General features: G+C 47.4%; 5 protein-coding genes across 17 annotated transcripts; 3 read left to right on the top strand and 2 right to left on the bottom strand.

Annotated features, from left to right (window-relative positions):
- Nucleotides 1–169: 169 nt before the first annotated feature.
- On the top strand, nt 170–12,776 carry LOC6544644 (PHD finger protein rhinoceros). 4 transcript variants are annotated; one of them, XM_026976675.1, is made up of 9 exons: nt 334–545; nt 917–1,242; nt 1,306–1,859; nt 1,921–2,115; nt 2,202–2,418; nt 2,471–2,660; nt 2,721–3,337; nt 3,406–8,596; nt 8,690–12,776. In XM_026976675.1, exons 3-9 carry the CDS (start codon nt 1,408–1,410, stop codon nt 11,443–11,445), a joined length of 9,618 nt encoding a protein of 3,205 aa, XP_026832476.1. In that variant the 5' UTR covers nt 334–545; nt 917–1,242; nt 1,306–1,407; the 3' UTR covers nt 11,446–12,776. The 4 variants fall into 4 exon arrangements, with proteins under 4 accessions (XP_001970980.2, XP_026832476.1, XP_026832474.1 ...); XM_001970944.3 differs by lacking the exon at nt 334–545 and adding an exon at nt 170–326 and having other exon boundaries at nt 3,406–12,776; XM_026976673.1 differs by having other exon boundaries at nt 3,406–12,776.
- A 927-nt stretch (nt 12,777–13,703) lies between these two features.
- On the bottom strand, nt 13,704–15,477 carry LOC6544643 (mitochondrial carrier homolog 2). 5 transcript variants are annotated; one of them, XM_026977980.1, is made up of 5 exons: nt 15,415–15,477; nt 15,022–15,321; nt 14,793–14,961; nt 14,232–14,729; nt 13,704–14,171 (listed from the first exon to the last, which is right to left on the bottom strand). In XM_026977980.1, the coding sequence occupies exons 2-5, from the start codon at nt 15,230–15,232 to the stop codon at nt 14,099–14,101; spliced, it is 951 nt and encodes a 316-aa protein (XP_026833781.1). In that variant the 5' UTR covers nt 15,233–15,321; nt 15,415–15,477; the 3' UTR covers nt 13,704–14,098. The 5 variants fall into 5 exon arrangements, with proteins under 5 accessions (XP_026833781.1, XP_026833782.1, XP_015013596.1 ...); XM_026977981.1 differs by having other exon boundaries at nt 15,022–15,318; XM_015158110.2 differs by having other exon boundaries at nt 15,427–15,477.
- Nucleotides 15,478–15,679: 202 nt separating this feature from the next.
- On the top strand, nt 15,680–17,476 carry LOC26527079 (tRNA pseudouridine synthase-like 1). Its single transcript, XM_015158906.1, has 4 exons — nt 15,680–15,782; nt 15,840–15,968; nt 16,034–16,348; nt 16,404–17,476. The coding sequence occupies exons 1-4, from the start codon at nt 15,736–15,738 to the stop codon at nt 16,831–16,833; spliced, it is 921 nt and encodes a 306-aa protein (XP_015014392.1). The 5' UTR covers nt 15,680–15,735; the 3' UTR covers nt 16,834–17,476.
- Nucleotides 15,680–17,476, top strand: LOC6544642 (dual specificity protein phosphatase 19). Of its 2 annotated transcripts, none has more exons than XM_026977985.1 (4): nt 15,680–15,782; nt 15,840–15,968; nt 16,039–16,348; nt 16,404–17,476. In XM_026977985.1, exon 4 carries the CDS (start codon nt 16,841–16,843, stop codon nt 17,450–17,452), a length of 612 nt encoding a protein of 203 aa, XP_026833786.1. In that variant the 5' UTR covers nt 15,680–15,782; nt 15,840–15,968; nt 16,039–16,348; nt 16,404–16,840; the 3' UTR covers nt 17,453–17,476. The 2 variants fall into 2 exon arrangements, with proteins under 2 accessions (XP_026833786.1, XP_015014200.1); XM_015158714.1 differs by having other exon boundaries at nt 16,034–16,348.
- An 88-nt stretch (nt 17,477–17,564) lies between these two features.
- Nucleotides 17,565–21,504, bottom strand: LOC6544641. 5 transcript variants are annotated; one of them, XM_026977978.1, is made up of 5 exons: nt 21,381–21,504; nt 20,963–21,310; nt 19,001–19,349; nt 18,649–18,941; nt 17,565–18,590 (listed from the first exon to the last, which is right to left on the bottom strand). In XM_026977978.1, exons 3-5 carry the CDS (start codon nt 19,331–19,333, stop codon nt 17,678–17,680), a joined length of 1,539 nt encoding a protein of 512 aa, XP_026833779.1. In that variant the 5' UTR covers nt 19,334–19,349; nt 20,963–21,310; nt 21,381–21,504; the 3' UTR covers nt 17,565–17,677. The 5 variants fall into 5 exon arrangements, with proteins under 5 accessions (XP_026833779.1, XP_026833778.1, XP_026833780.1 ...); XM_026977977.1 differs by lacking the exons at nt 20,963–21,310; nt 21,381–21,504 and adding an exon at nt 20,114–20,582; XM_026977979.1 differs by lacking the exons at nt 20,963–21,310; nt 21,381–21,504 and adding an exon at nt 20,136–20,582.
- Between the last annotated feature and the right edge of the window lie 3 nt (nt 21,505–21,507).

The raw sequence follows: 21,507 nt of genomic DNA, 5'->3' as shown, positions 1-21,507 counted from the left end.
ATTCTTATAGATAAAAATATAAAAATTCTTAATTAACTTATTATAACTTAAAATATATTTATATATATATTTTTTTTTATTGAAATACGGTTTAGAATGAAATTACCTTGGAAAATGTTTAAAAACAAAATACAGCGCTGGGATGAATGCAACTCTGTATATACCCAAGCTGTGTATCGATAGCGACCACCGACTAAATGCACTCGATAGTTTAAATTTGCAACCGTTCATCATGGCGATCTGAGAAAAATAATTTTTGCTCAAAAATAAAATAAATAATCAAAAGAATTGTAATTCTTGCGAACGCAAATGCGATTTTGGGAAACGTGAGTTTTATACGGACGCTTCGCGAATTGCGAAGGCTGTGAGCGGTTTGCGGCCAGTAACAAGTGCTTGGCGTGTGTGTCTACGGCGGCAAAAAACCCAAATGTAAAATATATAACAAAATCCCAACTCCCCCAAAGAATGGGCAGTGCGAAAGTCGCGCCCTGAGTAGGCGTGTCGTGTTCGGAAGCGCTAGAGACGCGCAGAGTTGCCGCCTAGGTGTACGGATAGCAATAACAAATAAGTTGTTATAATAAAAGTGTAAAAAAGTGCAAAAACTATATTTGCTTCCGAGTAGTGAAGTGGCGGAGGGGTATGCTGGGTGCCGAGTATAAGCTGGCGGATGCAACACGCACGCCACCTGCTTGCCTCTTACTCGCACTCACGCGCATAGTAAGCGCGCCCTTAAACGAGCGTGCTGCGTGCGAGCGGGAGGGCGCCTGTGGGTGTTGCACCAGTCACCTATTGGCAGCTTAAGCGTTTTTCTATATTTTTTGTGTATTTTCGGAATGCACAAAAAATGTGGACACTAACTGGGAACGCTCCTGATATAAGCGAATAACCAACAAGCATCTGTCTTCTCTCCGGCCAGACTAGCAAATGCTCGTCGAGAATCCAAACCAGTGAGCTTAGCGCCAGAGAAAAACTTGCAAAAGTGTGTGCATAAACAACGAACAATAACAAAAGGCAGCAAGCGGAAGGTGGCAGTGGAAGTGGACTAACTCGCCCGTGGAGAAGTGCGGAGCACACAGGACTGCAAAGTGGCGTCGCTACTGGATATTAGGGCTGGGGCAGCAGCGGCGTCCATGTCCACGGGGCACAAAGGGTGGACCACCAAGAATCACGACCGCACCACAGCCAGGAGAGCGCAGCAGCAGCAGCCGGTGTGGTGTCGCCAACTGTGGCCTTAAGCATGTAGTAAGTAAATTTGGTTAGTAGACCATCTCCTGAAATACGTACTGAAGGTGCTTTTGATTCTAGGTCTTGCAGCAAAGAACCCGTTCTCTAAAAAGCACAAGACACAAGGGACAAGGTACCAATCGAAGCAAAAACACACAAATATCCAATCAACACCAATGAAAAATGTCACAAAGAGGTAAGCGCGGTAATCAGCATCATCACCAGTCGCACCATCCGCCGCCGCAACAGCATCAGCGCAAGGATGTTGAGCCGCAGCCGCCGCCCACCAAGCGGCGTAAGGGTAGGCCACCTAATGGAGCGACTACGGCAGCAGTAGCTGAAGTGACTGGAGCGGGTCTAGCCACAGGATCAGATCGTGTGCCAGTTCTGCCTTTGTGCAAAAGCAAACATGGTGAGCCAGAGACGGAAGCGGGGGGAGGAGGACAAGGAAGAGCTGCGGCAGGCGCTACCAGCACTAGCAAATCCAAGTCAACGAAACTGGCCAAGTCGGCGAGCAAGTGCAAGTCGCAGGGGGCGAGTTCAAGTAGCTCCTGGCAGGCGCGGTCTGTGGCGGACATCAAGATGTCGAGCATCTACAACCGAAGCTCAACGGAAGCCCCAGCTGAACTTTACCGGTATGAATAGACCAGCAAACCAAGCAGAAACGACTCAATAATACTCAAATTTAAATTGCAGCAAGGATCTCATTAGCGCAATGAAATTGCCAGACTCTGAGCCGTTGGCCAACTACGAGTATTTAATAGTAACGGACCCATGGAAGCAGGAATGGGAAAAGGGTGTGCAAGTGCCCGTTAACCCAGACTCCCTTCCTGAGCCATGCGTTTATGTTCTGCCCGAGCCTGTTGTGTCTCCAGCGCACGACTTTAAGCTGTAAGCTAATACCTAACAAATTTGTAATTCCGTATCCGTGAATTTGTGAACTGACCTATACTTTGCCGTACGGCTCTCGTTTACAGCCCGAAAAATCGCTATCTGCGCATTACCAAAGACGAGCACTACTCGCCGGATCTGCATTACCTGACGAATGTTGTTGCCTTGGCGGAGAACACATGTGCCTATGACATAGATCCTATTGACGAGGCTTGGCTACGCCTCTATAACAGCGATCGTGCCCAATGCGGTGCTTTTCCCATAAACGCGACGCAGTTCGAGCGCGTCATTGAGGAGCTAGAGGTAAGCTCCCTAAGCCCCTTCCTATACCAATATATTGACTTTTGCATTATAGGTTCGTTGCTGGGAACAGATTCAAGTCATACTTAAACAGGAAGAAGGCTTGGGTATCGAATTCGATGAGAATGTCATCTGCGATGTTTGCCGATCGCCCGATTCCGAGGAGGCGAACGAAATGGTATTCTGTGATAATTGCAATATCTGTGTGCACCAGGCTTGTTATGGCATTACAGCAATTCCATCAGGTAAGCAGCACCTGGTGGTATGAAAATATCAGTGTGTACTCATGTAAACTTTTGTTTTAGGACAATGGCTATGCCGCACGTGTTCGATGGGAATCAAGCCTGACTGTGTCCTCTGCCCAAACAAGGGCGGCGCCATGAAGTCCAACAAGTCGGGTAAGCACTGGGCACACGTCTCTTGCGCTCTGTGGATACCCGAGGTCAGCATTGGGTGTGTGGATCGCATGGAACCCATCACGAAAATCTCAAGCATTCCTCAGTCGCGCTGGTCCCTGATCTGTGTACTCTGCCGCAAGCGCGTTGGCAGCTGCATCCAGTGCTCAGTAAAGCCCTGTAAAACAGCCTACCATGTGACTTGTGCGTTTCAGCATGGCTTGGAAATGCGTGCAATCATAGAGGAAGGCAATGCTGAGGACGGCGTGAAGCTGCGCTCCTATTGCCAGAAACACAGTATGAGCAAGGGTAAGAAGGAAAATGCTGGAAGTCATGGGGGAGGCAGTGCCTCAGTCGCAAGCGCCATGCAGAAAGCGAACAGATACGGCAGTGGGGCTGGCGGCGGAGCCGACGATGGCAACAACGCGAGTGGGACAACTGGAGAGGATCCACGCAGGCGAAAAAATCACCGTAAAACCGAACTGACCTCCGAGGAACGTAACCAAGCCAGAGCTCAGCGTCTTCAGGTTAGTAGTTTCTTTTCCATTGTGGTTTCTGCATGCATTCGGTGCTAACTTTTCCCATTGACTTTCAGGAGGTGGAAGCTGAGTTCGATAAGCATGTTAACTTTAATGACATCAGTTGCCATCTTTTTGATGTCGACGACGATGCTATTGTTGCCATTTACAATTATTGGAAGCTCAAGCGAAAGTCCCGACACAATCGCGAGCTTATCCCGCCCAAGTCCGAAGACGTGGAGATGATAGCCCGCAAGCAGGAGCAGCAGGACATGGAAAATCATAAGTTGGTGGTTCATTTGCGACAGGATTTGGAGCGCGTTCGTAATCTCTGCTATATGGTTAGCCGAAGAGAAAAGCTCTCGCGCTCTCTCTTTAAGCTACGTGAGCAGGTCTTCTACAAGCAGCTTGGAGTTCTGGATGAGATGCGCTTGGAGAAACAACAGACCAAACAAGAGCAGCAACAACCTGTAATGGATCTGAACGTTGTAATCTACGCCAACGACGGACCTACATTGTATGACCCTTTCTACAGCTCTGTGGGAGGACAAACTGTGCCGGCGCAGTACCAGGATTTGAAGTACATCCTTGAACAGCTTATGGGTAAGCTGCAGAGTGGTAAACAGGGCCGTGGCCGTGCCTCTCAGTCTCCTACCAAACGCAAGCAGCCTGCAAAAGCTTCGCCAAACAAGAAGCTGAATAATGGCATTCTTAGTTCGCGCACATCCTCACCTGAGAAGTCTGCGGCAGGGAATAAGGCGGCAACGACTGTCGCCAAGGTACGGTCCCCGCCAGGGAAGCATCCTACAGGGAGGCGTGCCTCGAAGAGCGGCGCGGCGGCGGGGACGTCGACCCACAACAAAAATCAATTTCACTCAAATATCCGCAGTAGCACGACCTCCCATTCGTCAAGCGGCACTTTATCATCAGGTAATTCCAGCTCGCCGAATGGTACCAGTAGCTCCGATAGTTCCTCAGGAAGTGATTCGGGTAGTGAAAGTGGTAGCTCTAGCGCGGGCAGCGGAGTCTCCAAGCGAAAGTCTTCCTCAGGAAGTCCTCTTAAAAAACAAAGTTACGCTCGCTCCGTTGAGCAGCGGCAAAAACAGCGACAGCGACGTCAAAGTGAAGCAGCTACGGGTGCGTCTGCAGCGTATCCGTATTCCAGGTCTGCAAGCAGTTCCAGCGACGATGAAGACGAGCGATGTAGAAACCGCCAGGAACCAGAACGTGGCGCGAGACGTGGGTCAATCCAAAGCAAATCAGTACCTAACAGGAGCCAAGGAACTAGATCGAAACCAACCACGGAATCAGGCGTTGGAGAAGGAGCTGGTGCCTCAGCAAGAAGAAAATTGTCTACGACAACGCGAGGACTTGCCCAAATGGATAAAGATGCCGAGGAGAGCGTGTCGAGCGACGAAAGTGAAGAATTGTTGCCTCTAAGGGGCGAACGACAGCGTGAAAGCATAACGACTTCCGGACTTGCCACGACTGGCTCGGCCATTAGTAGAAATTTGGGACAGCATATCTACTCTGACTCGGAGAGCAGTTCCTCGGCCCAAGAAAAAGACCAGGAGGAGCAGGCGACCGTTGAAAGCAACGTAAGTGACTCACAAAACCAGCAGACTATTAGAACAAAGGCAGCTATGAAAGAGTTTGTGCCAGGGACAGCATCCACAACACCTTCGACTTCCCAAGCAGCGTCCTCAGCTAGTAAAGCGAAAAATACGCGGGAAGGAAAGGAAGGAGCTACCAGTATCGGGAACAGCACAAAAACCAAGCCGAACACGAATGCCAAGTTGTCGTATCCGGCTGATCTTTTGGTGGTGCCTCAGCGCCAGGCAGCCAAGAAGGCTTCTGAGAACATGCGATCCACAAATCTCGCCACGACGCTACAGCCAGATGTGTCCGACAGAGTCAGAGAGCCGGAAATAAATTCGATTTCAGTCACTGCAAAAAGCAAGCTCAAGGACTCAAGCTCTCGTGTTTCGAATGAAACGGATAAATCAAGTCTTGAAAAGGTACGACCGAAAGAACACTTACAGAAGACTGCTGGTAAAACTTCCGAAAGCGCACCTGCTGAACGTGGAAAGCGCGGAAGGCCACCAAAGGTTCCAAAGGATGCACGTCCGCCATCTATTACAGAAAATGACAAGCCTGCTCTCCCAACGCTTACTCAAACCAAGCCCCCGTCTGTCGTCGCTACCCCAGTCTCAGCCAAGTCGAACTTTGCAGTCTCATTGGTTCCCCAACGACAAGCGGCTAAAAAGGCAGCGGAGCAATTGAAGAGTAGTAAACCCGTTCTAGAATCTTTCTCAACAGGAAACGATACCTCGGAAAAAGAACCAGGGACTTCGGCAACGGGGTCCGGCTCGGGATCATCTGCGCCAGCTTCCACCACGCCAGTTAAGCCGACAAGACGGACCTCAATTAAAGAAGCAACAATTACTCCAAAGGAACCCTTAAGCAGCAGAAGAAAATCAAAAGAAGATGTGGGGGTGACACCCATAAAAACAACTCCCCCGGTTAAGCGCCGCGTAGTTGTCCCCAATCTTTCAAGTTCTAGTTCCGGCGACAGCGAAAGTTCCAGCTCCTCTAGCAGCTCGGGAAGTAGTTCCAGCAGTGGCGGCAGCGACTCGGACAGCGAGTCTCAGGCCAGCAATTCGGAAAACCCATCCAACAGAGAGCCTGCAGAAGCCCCTGCGAAAATGCCATCTGATTCCTCTCTTGTGCCAAAACGTTCACCTCGCAAGTCTATGGATAAGCCTTCAGCATCAACTGTTCCGCCACCATCGGTCAACATATTACATACACCAACTACTCGGTCCCGTCAGAACTCTACAACAAAATCGCCAAAGGCAGCACTGCAGAAAGCGGGGGTATCCGTTGAGGATGACGTCAAAAGTACGCCGAAATCACATCGCCTCCAAGGCTCTTTGGATGAAAGTGTAAAGCAGGTCCAGTTGGAACAGGCCACCAAAAGAGCGACTCGTGGCTCCAAGTCGCGACCGCCCTCGCCCACTGCTAAATCGTCTCCAGAAAAGACAGTATCCAGATGTAAATCTCGAGCGGAAGAATCTCCCAAGAAGGTGGCAAATTTGGAACAAGAAATAAGCCAGAGGAAAGTAGCCAGTGGGAAAGCGACTAGTTCATTGGACAAGCTGTTGAATAAGAAACAGCAGCAGATGAACCATTCTGCACAGGCTACACCACCACCAATGTCACCAACTCCAACTGCTACTACGACACCTATCGTAAAAGATCAAAGCGATCATAAACCCGAAGAGGTGTCCCTCCAACAGACGGACCTGGGAGCAGATGCACAGCCCGAACCCGATCTGGACCCAGAATCTGCGGCAGAAGCTGGCGAACTACCAATGGATATTGATGAGGAGCTTACCACTGCTCCAACGCGAACCCAACTATCTGCGAGCGCGAGTAAACTGGCAGACATCATCGATGATGAGCGTCCACCGGCTGCTCCGCTTCCTGCATCGCCCACTCCTACTCCTACCTCTAATGACGAATTGTCTGACGCTGGAAGTGATCTCAGCGAACGACGGCGTATGCGCTGGCGTTCCAGACGAAGAAGAAGGAGACGTAGTCACGAGCCAGACGAGGAACACACGCATCACACCCAACATCTCCTCAACGAGATGGAAATGGCTAGGGAGCTCGAAGAGGAACGTAAAAACGAGCTGCTTGCAAATGCGAGTAAGTACTCTGCGTCTACATCCTCTCCAGCCGTCACTGTTATTCCGCCCGATCCCCCGGAAATAATTGAACTGGACTCGAACTCTGCAGAGCAGCAACAGCAGCAGTTGCATGACCAATCCCTGCCTCCTCCGCTTGTTGTACAATCCCCTGCGGCCGAGGTTGTACCAACAGTTATGCAGCTGCCTTCGCAACGGCCCCTAATCGAGCAACTGCCTGTCGAGCACTTACCCATCGTTGAGACAATACTAGAGATGGAGGACAGTAAATTCGCTAACAACTTCGCGTCGAACTTAGCCAGTGTGTTAAATCCTCCCAATCAGATGAGTCTAATTGGGTCTAGTATAGACAGGGGTAAGCAAATAAGTGAGGAGGATAGCATCCAAGCAACCCGAAATCTCTTAGAAAAACTGCGCAAGACGAAGCGCAAGGCACAGGATGACTGCAGTAGCAAGGAGGCAGTCGATCTATTACCTCCAACTCCAGCCATCCCATCGGTTTTTCCTTTTCACAATGCTGCGGACCCAGAGGATATCATTCATGCCCAAAAGGAACAGCAGCAGCACCAGCAACAACAACAGCTGCAATCATCACAAACGTGTATTTATGGAAACTCATCTGGACCTAACTCTGTTGCATCATTGACTATAAAGGATTCTCCTATGACAGCCAACAGTGGAAGCTATGCAAACAGTCTCACCAGCACTCCAAATGCTACACCCACCAACGCAACAATGAACAGTCTTGGGTTTCAAGTAAATTTTCCGAACTCTCAGCCACCGCCAACGTTAGGTCTCTTTCTTGAAAAATCACCCCACCAAAAAGGGGCTTGTCCCCTATCCAGCAACGGTGGAGCTAATGTAGGGCAGCCGGGACCCACTCCAGACTTTGTAGACTTGGCAGCGGCAGCGGTGAAGAACACTCTTGGAAGCTTCCGCGGAGCGGCAACCGTTCCCACCCAATCCGGAACGGGAGCCAATACGAAGATCACCGACTACGATGAGAGCACAGGAATGCAGTCGCCGTTCGGAGGAATGCCGTGGAATGAAAGCGATCTCATCGCTGAGAGAAGAAGTAGCTCGCCTAGTTCAGTGTCCGAATCAAATGATCCTCCTCCGCCACCTCCAGTCGTTGCGACGACAACAGCAATGGCTCTTGCTCAGCTTAAGAGCTGTAAAAACTTTTTGTACAGCTATCCAAGTGGTAATGCCGGGCCTGGCACTGCAGCAAACGCTACAGCGCCCTTTAACCAACCTCCAATGGTGAACGGAATTGATTCCATACCAATTTTCAACAATACTAATACGATGCAGCATCAACCGACAACGCCAACTCATCAACAGCAACAGCAGAGAACTCCAAACAGTCAGTACAACGGAACTATCTACCCTCAACTAGCTGGTATTATGCATCCGCAGACAACGCCGACAGAACCGCCTTCAAGCTTATATGGCAATGGCGGAGTTGGAGTTGTCGGTGCTGTGCAGTCCACTACACTACCACCACCGCCTCAGGTCAACCAGTACTCCGGAACACCGTTTTCCGCGGCTAGTTTGGGTATGCTTTCTGTACAACAACCTGCGCTTTCAACAGTTCCTGTTCAGACTACAACAACACCTAATCATCCGTTTTCTCTGACTTCGCCGATAGATGGAAAAATGCCGACATATCCGGCTCAGCTTCTAAGCAGCTGTGCAGAAGCAGCCGTTGCGTCGATGATGCCACCAACCCCACCGGTTCCAGTTACAGCCAAAGACTCGCCAAGCAAGAGAACAAGCGTCAGCGGCAGTAACTTATCTAAAAAACAGACGCACAAATCGCCCCAGCTTCCGCAAGGAAAATCGCCAGGAAAGTCGCCCAGGCAGTCTCTGCAGCCACCAACGCCTCCAGCACCAGTTCCCGTGGTGGCATTGCCGCCGACAAAATACGACCCCCAGACGCACACATTACAAGGCAAGCCGCGCCAACGTGCTCCGCGTGGAAGCGGTGGCTCCGGAGCACCGGGCAGGGGCAGGGGTCGTGGAAGGGGTAGAGGACGTGGAGGAGGCGCTACAAGTGGGATGGCTATGGTACTGCCACCGCCAATGTCAGATTACGGGAGCAATACTCATATAGTCAATAACTTGGTCGGAACTCCCTTTGAGTTCAACAACGAGTTTGACGACATAGCAGGACCAGGTGTGGAGAATCTGCAATCGCTAAGAGATCGGCGAAGAAGTTTTGAGCTTCGAACCCCACGAGCTCAGAACAAGCCAGCCACAACGCCAACAACTTCAACAACCACCAATCCTCTTCTCCATCCAGTGCTCCCAGGACCTGTGGACATGAGAACGTACAATCTTGGATTTGAGGCGCCGCACAGTACAGCATCTCAAGAGGCCTACCAGAATAATCTTCTGGGTGCGTTTGACTCGGGAACTGCTGATCAGACGCTCAGCGAGTTCAACGAGGAGGACGAACGCCAGTTCCAGTCGGCACTGCGAGCAACTGGCACTGGAACCTCGCCCAGCAAGCAGCATTCAGCAGCAACGACACTAGTTGCACCTCCAGCTGCGCCCAACCCGCAGCCTGCAGCAAATCTTCTTTTACATTGCACAGAAGCGAACCAAATGGCACCCAATGCGGCTGCCACAGGTGCTGCAACGCATTTGGTCGAGGGCTCGCTGGTTGAAGCTTCTCTAGAGGCCACTTCAGAGGAGGTATCGATTGACTCAGACAGCACGATACCACACTCTAAGACCTCGATTTCAGATGCCCGAACTCATATTAAACTTAAGATCAAGAGTCCGCTGGCCTATCCAGAACACTATAACGCCATGACGAACAGCAGCAGTCTGACTCTCACAAGTACCCTGGTGCAGTCGTCTAATGTAGTGCAAACCACCGTGTCCACTTCGACGGTAGTCAGTGCATCATCAGCCGTTAGCGGCAACTCGCGCCGCATGCGAAAGAAGGAACTTCTTAGTCTTTATGTGGTACAGAAAGATAACCACAATGACGATAGCTCATGCGGACTGCCCGCCGCATCCGACAGCTTGCCTCTCGAGAATCTGCGGAAGTCGGAGGAAGAAGACGAACTTTCAGGCGGCAACGGTACGAAAAGGTTCAAGAAGAACCCCAGCAGCAGGGAATTGCGTGCTCTTGATGCGAACTTGGCCCTTGTGGAGGAACAGATGCTTTCCGGCGGTGCGGGAGCGTGTGCAGGAGTAGCATCGGGTGACGGCAGACGGCGTAGCGCTTGCAGCTCAGGTAGCAATAACGACAACAACGGGAAGACAGGTGCAGCTAGTAGTGCAGGCAAGCGGCGAGGACGCAGTAAGACTCTCGAAAGCAGTGAGGATGACCACCAGGCCCCCAAACTGAAGATCAAAATCAGGGGGTTGGCGGCCAACGAGGCACCTTCAGGGGTTTCAAGCGTCGACGAGGGCCAAAACTACAGTTATGAGATGACCCGAAGGGCTTGTCCACCTAAGAAGCGTTTGACAAGCAATTATAGCACTCTTACACTAGAGGAGATCAAGAGGGACTCGATGAATTACCGTAAAAAAGTCATGCAGGACTTTGACAAGGGCGAGGACAGCAACAAGAGAGTTGTTGTCCAAGATGGCGAGTCGCTCATAATGCCCCAGCCGCCCACAAAACGACCCAAGTCTTCCAAACCCAAAAAGGAGAAGAAGGAGAAGAAACGCCAAAAACAGCAACAGCTTATCTTAAGCAGCAGTATGACCACTACGTTAATCGAGAACACGGCCAGTGCGTCGCCAGGAGATAAGCCTAAGCTGATCCTCCGTTTTGGCAAACGAAAGGCGGAGACCACGACAAAGACCGTCAGTCTGGAGCAGCCTCCTACATTGGAGGCGCCAGCACCCCTGCGCTTTAAAATAGCCAGGAACTCATCTGGCGGCGGCTATAGAATCGGCACGAAGGCGGACAAAAAGGATGAGCCTACGGCAGACAACACGTCTCCGATAATGGAGCTGCCACTTATATCACCCCTCAGAGAAGCGTCACCACAAAGCAGGCTACTAAACAGCTTTACACCGCACTCCCAGAATGCTAATACGTCGCCAGCCCTGCTTGGCAAGGACACGGGTACCCCATCCCCGCCCTGCTTGGTAATAGACTCCAGCAAAAGTGCAGATGTGCACGACTCCACCTCCCTGCCCGAGAGCGGTGTGGCTACGATGGGAGTGCAGTCGTCCCTTGTGGGTGCCACCACCCCTTTGTGCGTCAACGTGGGAAACTACGAGAATAGCAACAACTCATTGCCCTCAGCCAGTGGAACCGGATCGGCATCCAGCAACTCCTGCAATAGCAACTCGAACAACAACAACGGCAGTGGAGGAGGACGCGCCAGCGGGGAAGGCGGTTTACTTCCATTGAAAAAAGACTGTGAGGTTAGATGATAATCGGAGAACGCGAGAACGTCGCATGTAAGCGTATCCTGTAACTTCGTTCATTCAAGCTTTCGATAATCCCCTCCCTTTGTGATTTGATTCCTTGCCCTCGCCCCTATTAGAGTGTTAGCTTTTGTAGTAAATGAGCGAACTGCAGGTCCTTAATCGAACTTGAAATTGTACAGTTAGTTTGTAAGCCCCTTAACCATTCTTCTCTCTGTCTGTAACTGGTTTGTTGTAATCGCATCAGCGTAAAGAAGATATTATCTCTACACACCTATAAAATATTAATATGCATATAGCACATTATGCGAGAAACAAAAAATATAAATTGTACATTTTTAGAAGCAGATTGTACATTTAAGGCTTTGTAAAATACTGTATTAAAGATATAAAAGAAACAAAATAGCAGACACAGTCGTCTAGCCTAAAAAATCCAAAAATGCTCTCGGTTTAGGTTTATAAAGTTTCCATTCACCTATAAATCCTTCCACGCCTCCTACTCACTGAACATGATCGATAAACCCAAGCATATATTATAAACACTATTTATTAATAATTATTTAATAAAATGTGTAAAATAATCGTAAAATATTAGCAAAAAGTGTTAAATGCGTGCAAAAAGTAACAACAATTTCAACAATTGTAGCTATAGTCATTAATTGTAGTTCTTAGCGAAAATCAAAGTCGGTTGACCCTGGCCGCAATCTAAGTGCATATAATAGTCCCTGTTCCCAAACATGTACGTAGAGGAGAAAACAAAAATTTAACAACAAAATTCCCTATCATTTTAGAAAGGGAATTGTTTGTATTTTAGCGTGTAAGAATGCAACGTATCGAAAAACTCCAGAGGAAAGATAATGTTTGTTTTGCGTTATATGGTGTTAAAGCAATAGTAACGTAGGCAAAAGTACACTGGTTTTCTATAAGCAAAGGTGCCTGCAGCCTTGAGCCAAGTCACATACACAAAACATGCCGAAGGAAAAAGCCATCTAAAACAGTACCGTTTGGTAGGTGTGATTGCATTCCAGATTCCGATTGCGGAACGATACACAACGCCCCGGTCCACCTAGACTTTCTGTTGCTCTTTTGTCGCCAATAGTTAAAGAAGTTACTTCCCATTTACTTTTCAATTTGCATCGGGCTTATCTCGATTAAAGGGGCAAAACAAAATTTAAAAAAAAATCATTTAAGGAACCCAGGCAACAAATATTTATTCTAAAATAAAACCCGCGAAAAGGCAAAAATAGAGAATAACTAATATAATTGTGTAAAGAACCAAGCAAGAAATAAATTTAGAAGTTAACGACACTTCTGTAATTGTAAATATTTGTGCGCAAAAAATGTTTTTAATTAATACCATTACGTTAACTCTAATTATTAATTAATGATTATGATTATTAATTTTAATTCTAGTTTTTAGCAAAAATTTAATAAAAGCAAAAAAGCCTTATTTAAAAACAACATTTTTTAGAACGGCACTTTCCTTTACTTTTCCATTTTAGTCTGTAACTTATTACAAATGTTCTTGTACTCCACGCCTAGCCACTTGTCAATTACTGCGGAATCAAAAGGACTCGAAAGGATGGGTATTAAGGTGATTTGTGTGGACGTACAACTAGAGGGTGCTTGCACAAAATGAACGCTATTTCAAAAAACCAAACTTGGTGATGTGAAAATATATACCCTCGGCTTACAGCTCGCAGACCAACTACAAATAAGAATTTTTCGAAGATGTAAATTATTTTTAAATTTTAAATTTTTTGTTCACAACAGCTTGCAGACCAACTACAAATAAGAATTTTTCGTAGTGTTGTTTGCTCGGTAGAATTGAAGATGTAGTAACAGTTGTAAATAACCGAAACTCGTGTCGTTTAAACCAATAAATTACTCAGCAAAGTATGAATACTTTAAAAAATGATACTAGCGCCTATCGTAGTTAGCACAGGATAACTTACACAAACTCAAACTATCTTTAAGCTTTTAATAGGCTGTAAAAATCGTGTAATTGATCAATCAGATAAATTGTATTATAAACATGAAAATATTGCAGAAATTAAGCATAAACGGAATAAGATAGTCAATTGAATTTGTTTAATTTTTTTTTCATTTTTTTCAATACGTTATAAAATGCGCGATAAAAGTATATATGAAACAAAATATTATAAAACCTTTTTAAACAAATTCGGGGTTACAAAATAAAATAAGGTTACGATACATAAGCAATTTGAAGTGGCAAACAAATTAAAAAAATATATATGAAAAAGTTGTAGTTCCACTGGTAGGGCACAACGATTTATTTTCAAAATTTTGCAGTAAACAGTAACAATAATTATATCAGAGTCTGCGCAGGATTGGGAAAGATTGTAGTCATCAATTTCTTCGCGATTTCAGTGCTAGTTAGTTGCTGAATGAAAAGAAAACATCGCGAAGGATGCAGTGCGCAGGACAAACGGACCACGACGAAAATCCACTTCAACGTAGATCTAAACTTGTAATAACGGAATTGTGGCTGGGCTTGGAGACAGTAGAAAAATGCAGTTGTCTTGGATTTAAGCTTGTCATTGCCGAGGATCCATTGAAATGCAGGGCAAACACAATTAGGCAGTTAAAGTGTGGACTCCAGGGCCAGTTCGTAATCGTCCAGTCACGTTGTTGACTTCTACTGGTATCGCGCCAGCTTAGGCAAGGGCGCGAATGAGGTGGCTATTACTGGTGAACTGATGGATTGTGACCTGAAAAGTTGACGTTTCTGTAGTTACTAATTTTACCATTGAGTCCAAGGTAACACCTACCGCCAGAAAAGGGAGCTTCCGCGCTTAAGCTCACCGCGAACTTGCAAATCGTTCCAACAGTCTACCCAGCTCTTGTAGGCCGGCATAATTGGCGGTTGGCCAGCCATTAGACGTGAGCCACTTACCGCCGAGCAGGTGGACACCACTTGCAGTGGATACAGTAAACTAGATACGGCAAACTGTGTGAATCCGGAATTGTATTGCCTGCCCAACTTGTCTTTGATAACATATTTGTTAAGAATGTAGATCGTGGAGCTGCTGAGCACAAGGCAGGCCAAATCGCAAAGCAGCTTTGGCACCAGACCGGCAAAGAATCCTGCAATTCCCTCAGACTTCCAAATCTCGCCAACAGAGCCCACTATAGAGGTGTACAAGGTCTCGCGGCCGATAAACTGCGCCATCATGCGCAACGAAATTACGTGAAAAGGATGAGAGGCCACGATTCCGCTTACAGTCAGTACAATATCCCGCTTCAGACTCGTCTTGAACTGGACGTACCTGTAAGAAAGCAAATCAAGAGTTGTACGGCGGATATTGGGAACGTGAAAATCAAAGACTTGCAATTCCTCCTCACTGAGCTGAGAGTCGTCCTTAATCTCCTCTGGCTGCTCCAGGCCCAGTTGGTCGGCCACTCGCTCGCTTACCACCATGGCCACCAGAGAACCCACCAGTTTGGGAGCTAGACCGCGGTAGCAGCCGTAGAAGCCGTCGATCCGCCGAATGTGGCCAGCTGCAGGAACAACAAAGAAGATATTAATTCGGTTTCGGCAAAAAAGAACTTTGTACCAACCGTACTGAAATATGTTCGGCAACTTCATGATCGGCTTGCCCAGTAGCGACTTGCCGGGCAGAGGAGCGATCGGCTCGTAACCCAGCTGGATGAGGCTCTTGGAATATTCGAACGGATGTAGGGCGGCGCTGACGCCTAGCCTAAGACCGAAGCGGATCCAGCCATTAACCTCATAGTCCTCTTCGCGGGCGTGCTCGGGAAAGCCGGCCATTCTAGTTACGTGGTGGGTGGGGTGACTGGTTGGTCTGGTGACTGCTGATGCCGAGGGCCGAACTCTGTAGCTTCTAATTTGGAGGACTGCTGTGCAAAAGACAAAAGTTTTAGACCGTTCGCCGTCTCTCACAAAGTTGCAAAGGCTTTGGGGAGATGCAAAATTATACTTTTTCTTATTACAAAACAAAATACTTCTGACAGCAATGTGGCCGGGTGCTCCGTTTTTGCTTAATGCCGAGAACCGATTTTCCAGTCGATTTATCGATAGCTTCCTCTATGGCACAAAAAGAATTCCGCTGCAGCCAGTGTTTTTATTTTGCAAGGAACTGCACACAACATTTGATTTATTGTTGATTTTCAGGTTTTCAACTTGTTGAATCATTCCTAATCCTAATCATTCAGCACATTATTTACTTTCCCACCTCTAGGAGCGTAGATCAACTACCTCCCCACGCCCACCTCTAGCGACATGAATGGTGCTTGTAGCTTGTGGTGCATAACATGCATAGGTATTTGTTGAACATTTCATACATCGGTACGACTTTTCGGTAAGTGCGTCGAATTGTGGGAATGAATTGTTGAAGCAGGACTTCCCTCCCCTACAGTGGTATTCAGAAGACGGTGAACAAGTTAGAGCAATCGCGTCTGGACACAAACTCCGTACAAGGCTGTTTGGAGCTGGCGCTGCAGGTTTTTCACCCAACAAACGAAATACAGACCGTGCTTTCCAGTCGGTAGGTGCAAGACCATATATGCATGTAGATTATCTGTAGACTCTATAGTCTCCCTTAACTTTCAGAACAGATGCCGGCGTACACGCCCTGCACTCCACCGTGCAGGTGGACCTGGAGCGTCCTAATGGACAGCCATATGATACAACCACTTTAACCGGAGTGCTCAACCGAACCCTTAACAAACAGCGTCTTCCCATCCGAGTGCTCAGTAGTCAGTTGGTGGACAACTCCTTCCATTGCCGCTACGACGCTATTGGACGGACATACCTCTACCGCTTTGCCGTCGCAAAGGATTCGTCCTTGGGAGACTGTAATCTCCGTAATAAGGCGTACGAGACATTCATACCAGTGGAAGAAATCGATCGATGTTACTTTCTGCAGTAAGGAACTCCAATAACCATCATAGAATGTTTTTAACTGCTTCTTCCACTACAGATCTTCTAGCTTTGATATTAATAGAGTCAAGGCTGCAGCGCGAATGTTTATCGGCGTCCACGACTTTCGCACTTTCATGAGTGTCAGCCGACAGAAAGTTAGTCGGGATCACCCAATGTTCACAGTGCGTAAAATCGACGAGATTAATATACGTCCAGGTGAAACGCGGGCCCTGTCCTCGAGCGCCATTCTGGCCGCTGAAACATACAACTATTGGGACATCGAGATCAAGGCTAAGTCGTTTCTTTACAAACAAGTAAGGCGCATTGTCGGCGCGCTAATCGCTTTGGGTAACGGACGCATCGACGAGCGGTGCCTGTATCAGATGCTCACCGTTCCCTCGAAGAATTCTTGGGATTCCCGTATTCTCCTTGCTCCCGCCTGTGGACTCTATCTGTGCAGGGTACACTACCGAGAAACGGACATTTAAGACCGCAATGATACTGCTGTATGAGCTGCAAAGGCGAATGGCCAACCTGAGACCCACCGCCACGGTTGTGACCACCCCCACCGGTGCGCGCTACATTGAGCGAAGGAATTCCTCCGACTGTATGGAGGGCGTTGCCCAATGCTCCCAGCAACTGGATCCTCGTGAATACGGTTTTGTCGTGGATACCAAGCCGGACTCTGTGCCCGCCTGCATTCTGAGCGACTTTCTCTACCTAGGCTCGCAGGATGCAGTTAGCGTGGCCAACATCATAAAGTATAAGTTAACTCACATCCTGAGTCTCGGCATTCAGACGCCCGAGTTGGACAGTCCCTTGCCAGTAAAATGTAAATTTTTGCCCTGTCTGGATCTGCCGGAAACCGACCTGATGGACTACGTCTTGCCAGTGTCAATGGAGTTCATCGAAGATGCGCACAGGTCGCAGGGTTGTGTGCTCGTCCACTGCAATGCAGGCGTTTCGCGATCACCCTCCGTGGTTATCGGCTATCTAATGAAGCGCCGTGACATGTGCTACGAAGACGCATACAATCTGGTAAAATCATGGAGACCATGTATTCAGCCGAATGCGGGATTCATACGGCAGTTAAAGAGGTTTGATTAAAAATAAATAGGCTAGTAACTATGATGGTTGTCGTGTTCGTGCTTGTGTTTTTTATGTGCTAATCCATATTAGTTATATAACACAACCATATTATCCACAAAACACTCAAGTCTTAAACATAACAAAAATTTAATCTCTATTTGGTTAGTTGACACAAATTTGGTACGGATGTTCAAAATACGTTACATGAGATACTTGCATGAAGCCTACCGCTTGTTCTCTGCTTTAAACAAGGGTTCCGAGGTGTTGAATGTCCCTTTCTGAAGCAGGCGATATTACTTGCCTAGAAGCAAATTCTTTCCTTTGGACACTGGTTGAGGTAGTAGGATCTGGGGATCTTAGAACTTCGAACATTTGCTTGGATATTCCCTTGTCCGGTATTAGTCGATCCGATAAGTTCTTGTCATTTAGAGGTTGTTGCGTCAATCTTGGGTTGGGATGATCTGCCACAAAGAGTTTCTTAACAACGTGCAGCCAATTCCCAGGGGGTTGGGGATCATCTGAATGTGACGAGGAAGATTGGCTTAGCTGAGCCTTTGCAACTGCCTTGCTTGCAATGGCAATAGCACCTTCTTGGACGCCACCAGATACCGTAGTCTCAAATTCACGACTTAAACATTCAAGCACAGCAAGTTTGGCTTTAAGCTGTTCATTGGCCGTGAAAAGTTTTCGTTCCACATGGTGGATATCCGCCACCTGAGCAGCCAATTCTGTATCGAGTCTTTCGATTTGTAGTAGCACCTCGCTCTTCGTTTGGTACGCCCGTTTCACCTGGTGTCTACGTACCTTGGAGTGCAGGCTGAGCAGAAGTTCCTCTTCACATTGCAGTTGTTTGTTTACCGCGTGAATTTTTTCTAGCCAGTAAACTCGGATCTCGTCCTGGCCAGTGTCACTATTTAACGCCGTTCGGAAGGCCCTAGATAGATCCCTATTTTGATCCATAACTGACATTGCCTCAAAGTTTGGATCTTCGGGTATCTCCTGTGGCTTCTCTTTAAAGTATTCAATGTCCTGGTTCTTTTCCTGGGGCTCATCCAAGTCCTTTAAGTATGTCTCTAGAAGGTAGTTCTTACCCAGCTCTCGCTCCCTCACCCGGTGCTTTTCCTCCTCGATTTTAAGAATCTGTCGATCCTTTTCACTACAGAAAAGAGTCAATGAAACTCGGAGATACTCGGAGAGATAACGCCATAACTTACTGTAACATAGTCATTTGCTGGAGTATGGTTTCATCTTGGGCCAGGATAATGGTAAGTAGACTCTCGTTCGGAGTTAAGTGGTCGTTCCTCTGCTGCAGCTTCCGGCTTCTCTTCGACTGCTTAGTGTTGATATTGTCCGTGGTGTTAGTGGAGGGCAGCACCTTGTGCTTGCCCCTCCGCCGGAAACGCATACTCCGCGAACTGTCTACTGGACTGCCCATTCCACTGTCCTTATCGGTCGTCGGGATTTGTTTTCGATTTGAAGTGGCCAAATGACGAAGCTGGAGCTGGTACTGTGTAAAATAGAATTATTGAAATTGGTGAGAAACGTCTTTCTCGGGGAATCGCTTACTTCCTCTTTCGGCATAGCGTGGAGGCTGGTAATAACATCAATGAGCCTGGCACTGCTGTCCAAGTACTCCTCGTAGTGACGCTGCTTATGTACAATGGCAAACTGCTGTGGAGCGAGTACTTCTTCCTTGCTGAGCACATGTTGCTGGGCAGTTTGGTAGCTGATTAATGCGCAGATTAGATCTGCGCAGGTGGTGCTTGAGTCCACGCCGGATATACAGTGCTCCTCGCCGTCGACCCAAATGGAAAAGCTATCCGAAGGAGAGGAAAGCAACCCCATGGCTGCGTCCCCTGGCGCTGCTAAGCTCTGGATCCCGAAGCCATTAGTGGTCATAGTGTCAGCTGGCGTTCTGTTGAAGCAGCACAATGAAAGGGGTTAGCCAAAAGAGTACCTTGGATATGCTAATACAGATATTGTATAGAAAGCGTTGCGAACAAAACATTCGGTGTAATTTATGCAACTTAACCGTTTGTAAGCGGAGCAGACAATTAGTTAACAGTTCTTCTTAAGAATCAGGTGTTCTCTGCGGCTTCGACCATTCACAACGTGTCAAGATCGGGCATTAGCTGGTTATGAAAATCCGTGGTAACTTGACTTGTGTATTTTGCTTCGATAGGATCGGTGATGAACTAGAACCAGCCTTCCCCATGTAAACACTGGATGACTCATGGGGCGGTGTTATGAGTGCCTTATTGTTACAGTTTCAACTTTCTCGAGTTACACTGGCCCGACCGAAGACAGTTTTAAGTTTTCGTTGCGAGCCGTGCCTTACCAGCGCGCTCGCTATCATCGCCACAACTGAGACAGTGCACCAAGTCGGACATAGCAGCAGCTCCATTTAAGGGAGAGCGAGCCAGAGAGGTGAAACAAGGCAAGAGCAACGAAAACAGTGGCCCAAACGCTCAGCTTGTGAGGCAAGAGGAAGCTCTGCACACCTTCGATATCTCGGAGATACACCTCTTGTGTTTCTCTTTGAGACTATCTTTACGGTATCGTTGGTAAGTTTATGGAGTGGAGCGGCCACTCCCCCTCCGTGATTGATGCTACACCGAGATATTCTCTGCCTCTAGGCTTGGCTTTCGCTATTATTATAAAAGATGGAGATAGGCTTACTATAGTTCCTACAGAGCCGAACCTTTAGAAAAGCGATAAACCGAGCTGAGATTCGGAGATCGGTTCGGTGGTGCGCGGAGCAGCTTTGAAACCACACTGACTCCGACTGAAGTATACTTAATTGTTGACTCCACGAAACTCCGAGTCCAAGCGATTATCATTTTGCACCAAACTAGTATAGACGTATCCATTCGAAACAAACTCATTTTCAGATACTCTACGGCCTAGACAACAAATAAGAAATCTTTGGAGCCTCGTTTACATCTGTCTTTGTGGTATTGGGTCATTATAAGACAATAATTCTCAGCAATAAAGCCGAGAAACATTGAAATGGAAAACTCTAGCCATTACCACTAAATGTCACTAACGTAGTTGGGAGAAATCTGAAAAAAAAGCGGGCAACTTAATAACGGCAGTGATTTGTTTTCTCCTATAACCAGCATAGTCTTTAAAGCGATTAGTTCCTAAGTTAATATACATATACTTTTTCTAATATTAATGTTTCTCTCATTGAATACTTTGTCGATCCCCAATTGGCGAAGACAAAGCTATTACATACAGATTACTTTAAATAAGGGTTACAAGTACAGATCTACCACAGGACTGATTTTGACTTATTTTTAGGGTATAGCCTGGCACCTGGCCAAGCCATTTACCGATTCGGTTTTCGCAGCCAGTGATAGTTTACTTGGCTTTTGGCCTTTCATTTTCATGAGCTACAGTTGAGGTTCCTCGATTTGGATACCTTAAAACAACACATAACCGGTATGAAATGCATGCATAATGCATAAATGTGTGCCACTAAATGCATTTTAGTCTGCACACGATTTGTTGACTGTGGATACATACCTTTGGAATACGGGCTTGGTGTTTGAAATACAGATTTATAAGTAAGGCTTTTTTAGGTGCGACCGAGTAACACAAGATACACCTGCAGCGCTAACGAGGGGCGACTCCGCGAGCACTGCCAAATTTGATTAGCAAATTGCTCTGTAATCCATTCGGTTCGAACAGCTCAGACAGATCGGCGGGTTAACCGCTAAGGTGACAATTTACTGAATGTGGAAATGTTCTAAGGGTTCGTCGTATCGGGTTCTCATTGGCTTGGTTTGGTCTTTTGTTGTCAGTTGGGCCGTTCCGGCTTAATCCGGTTGAATGTATACAAGAAGAATCCACTAAGCGTATCCTGTAAGCACGCTGGAAAGGAAAACTCAGCCATGTATTGTATGAATGCAAAACGTAGTAAAAACAAAAGCGCGCTACTTACTGGGATATTACGACATCAGCTGGCTACGGCTGGGTCTCTCTCAACCGATCGGTCGCAAAAACACGCTCAAAACAAGTTGTTAAGCCGACTTCTCAGCCGCAAACTGATGCATGACGATGACGACGAC

The sequence above is a fragment of the Drosophila erecta genome, unplaced genomic scaffold (assembly GCF_003286155.1).
Source record: "Drosophila erecta strain 14021-0224.00,06,07 unplaced genomic scaffold, DereRS2 tig00000021-arrow-pilon, whole genome shotgun sequence".
NCBI lineage: Eukaryota > Metazoa > Arthropoda > Insecta > Diptera > Drosophilidae > Drosophila > Drosophila erecta.
This window is presented reverse-complemented; position numbering and strand designations above follow the sequence as displayed.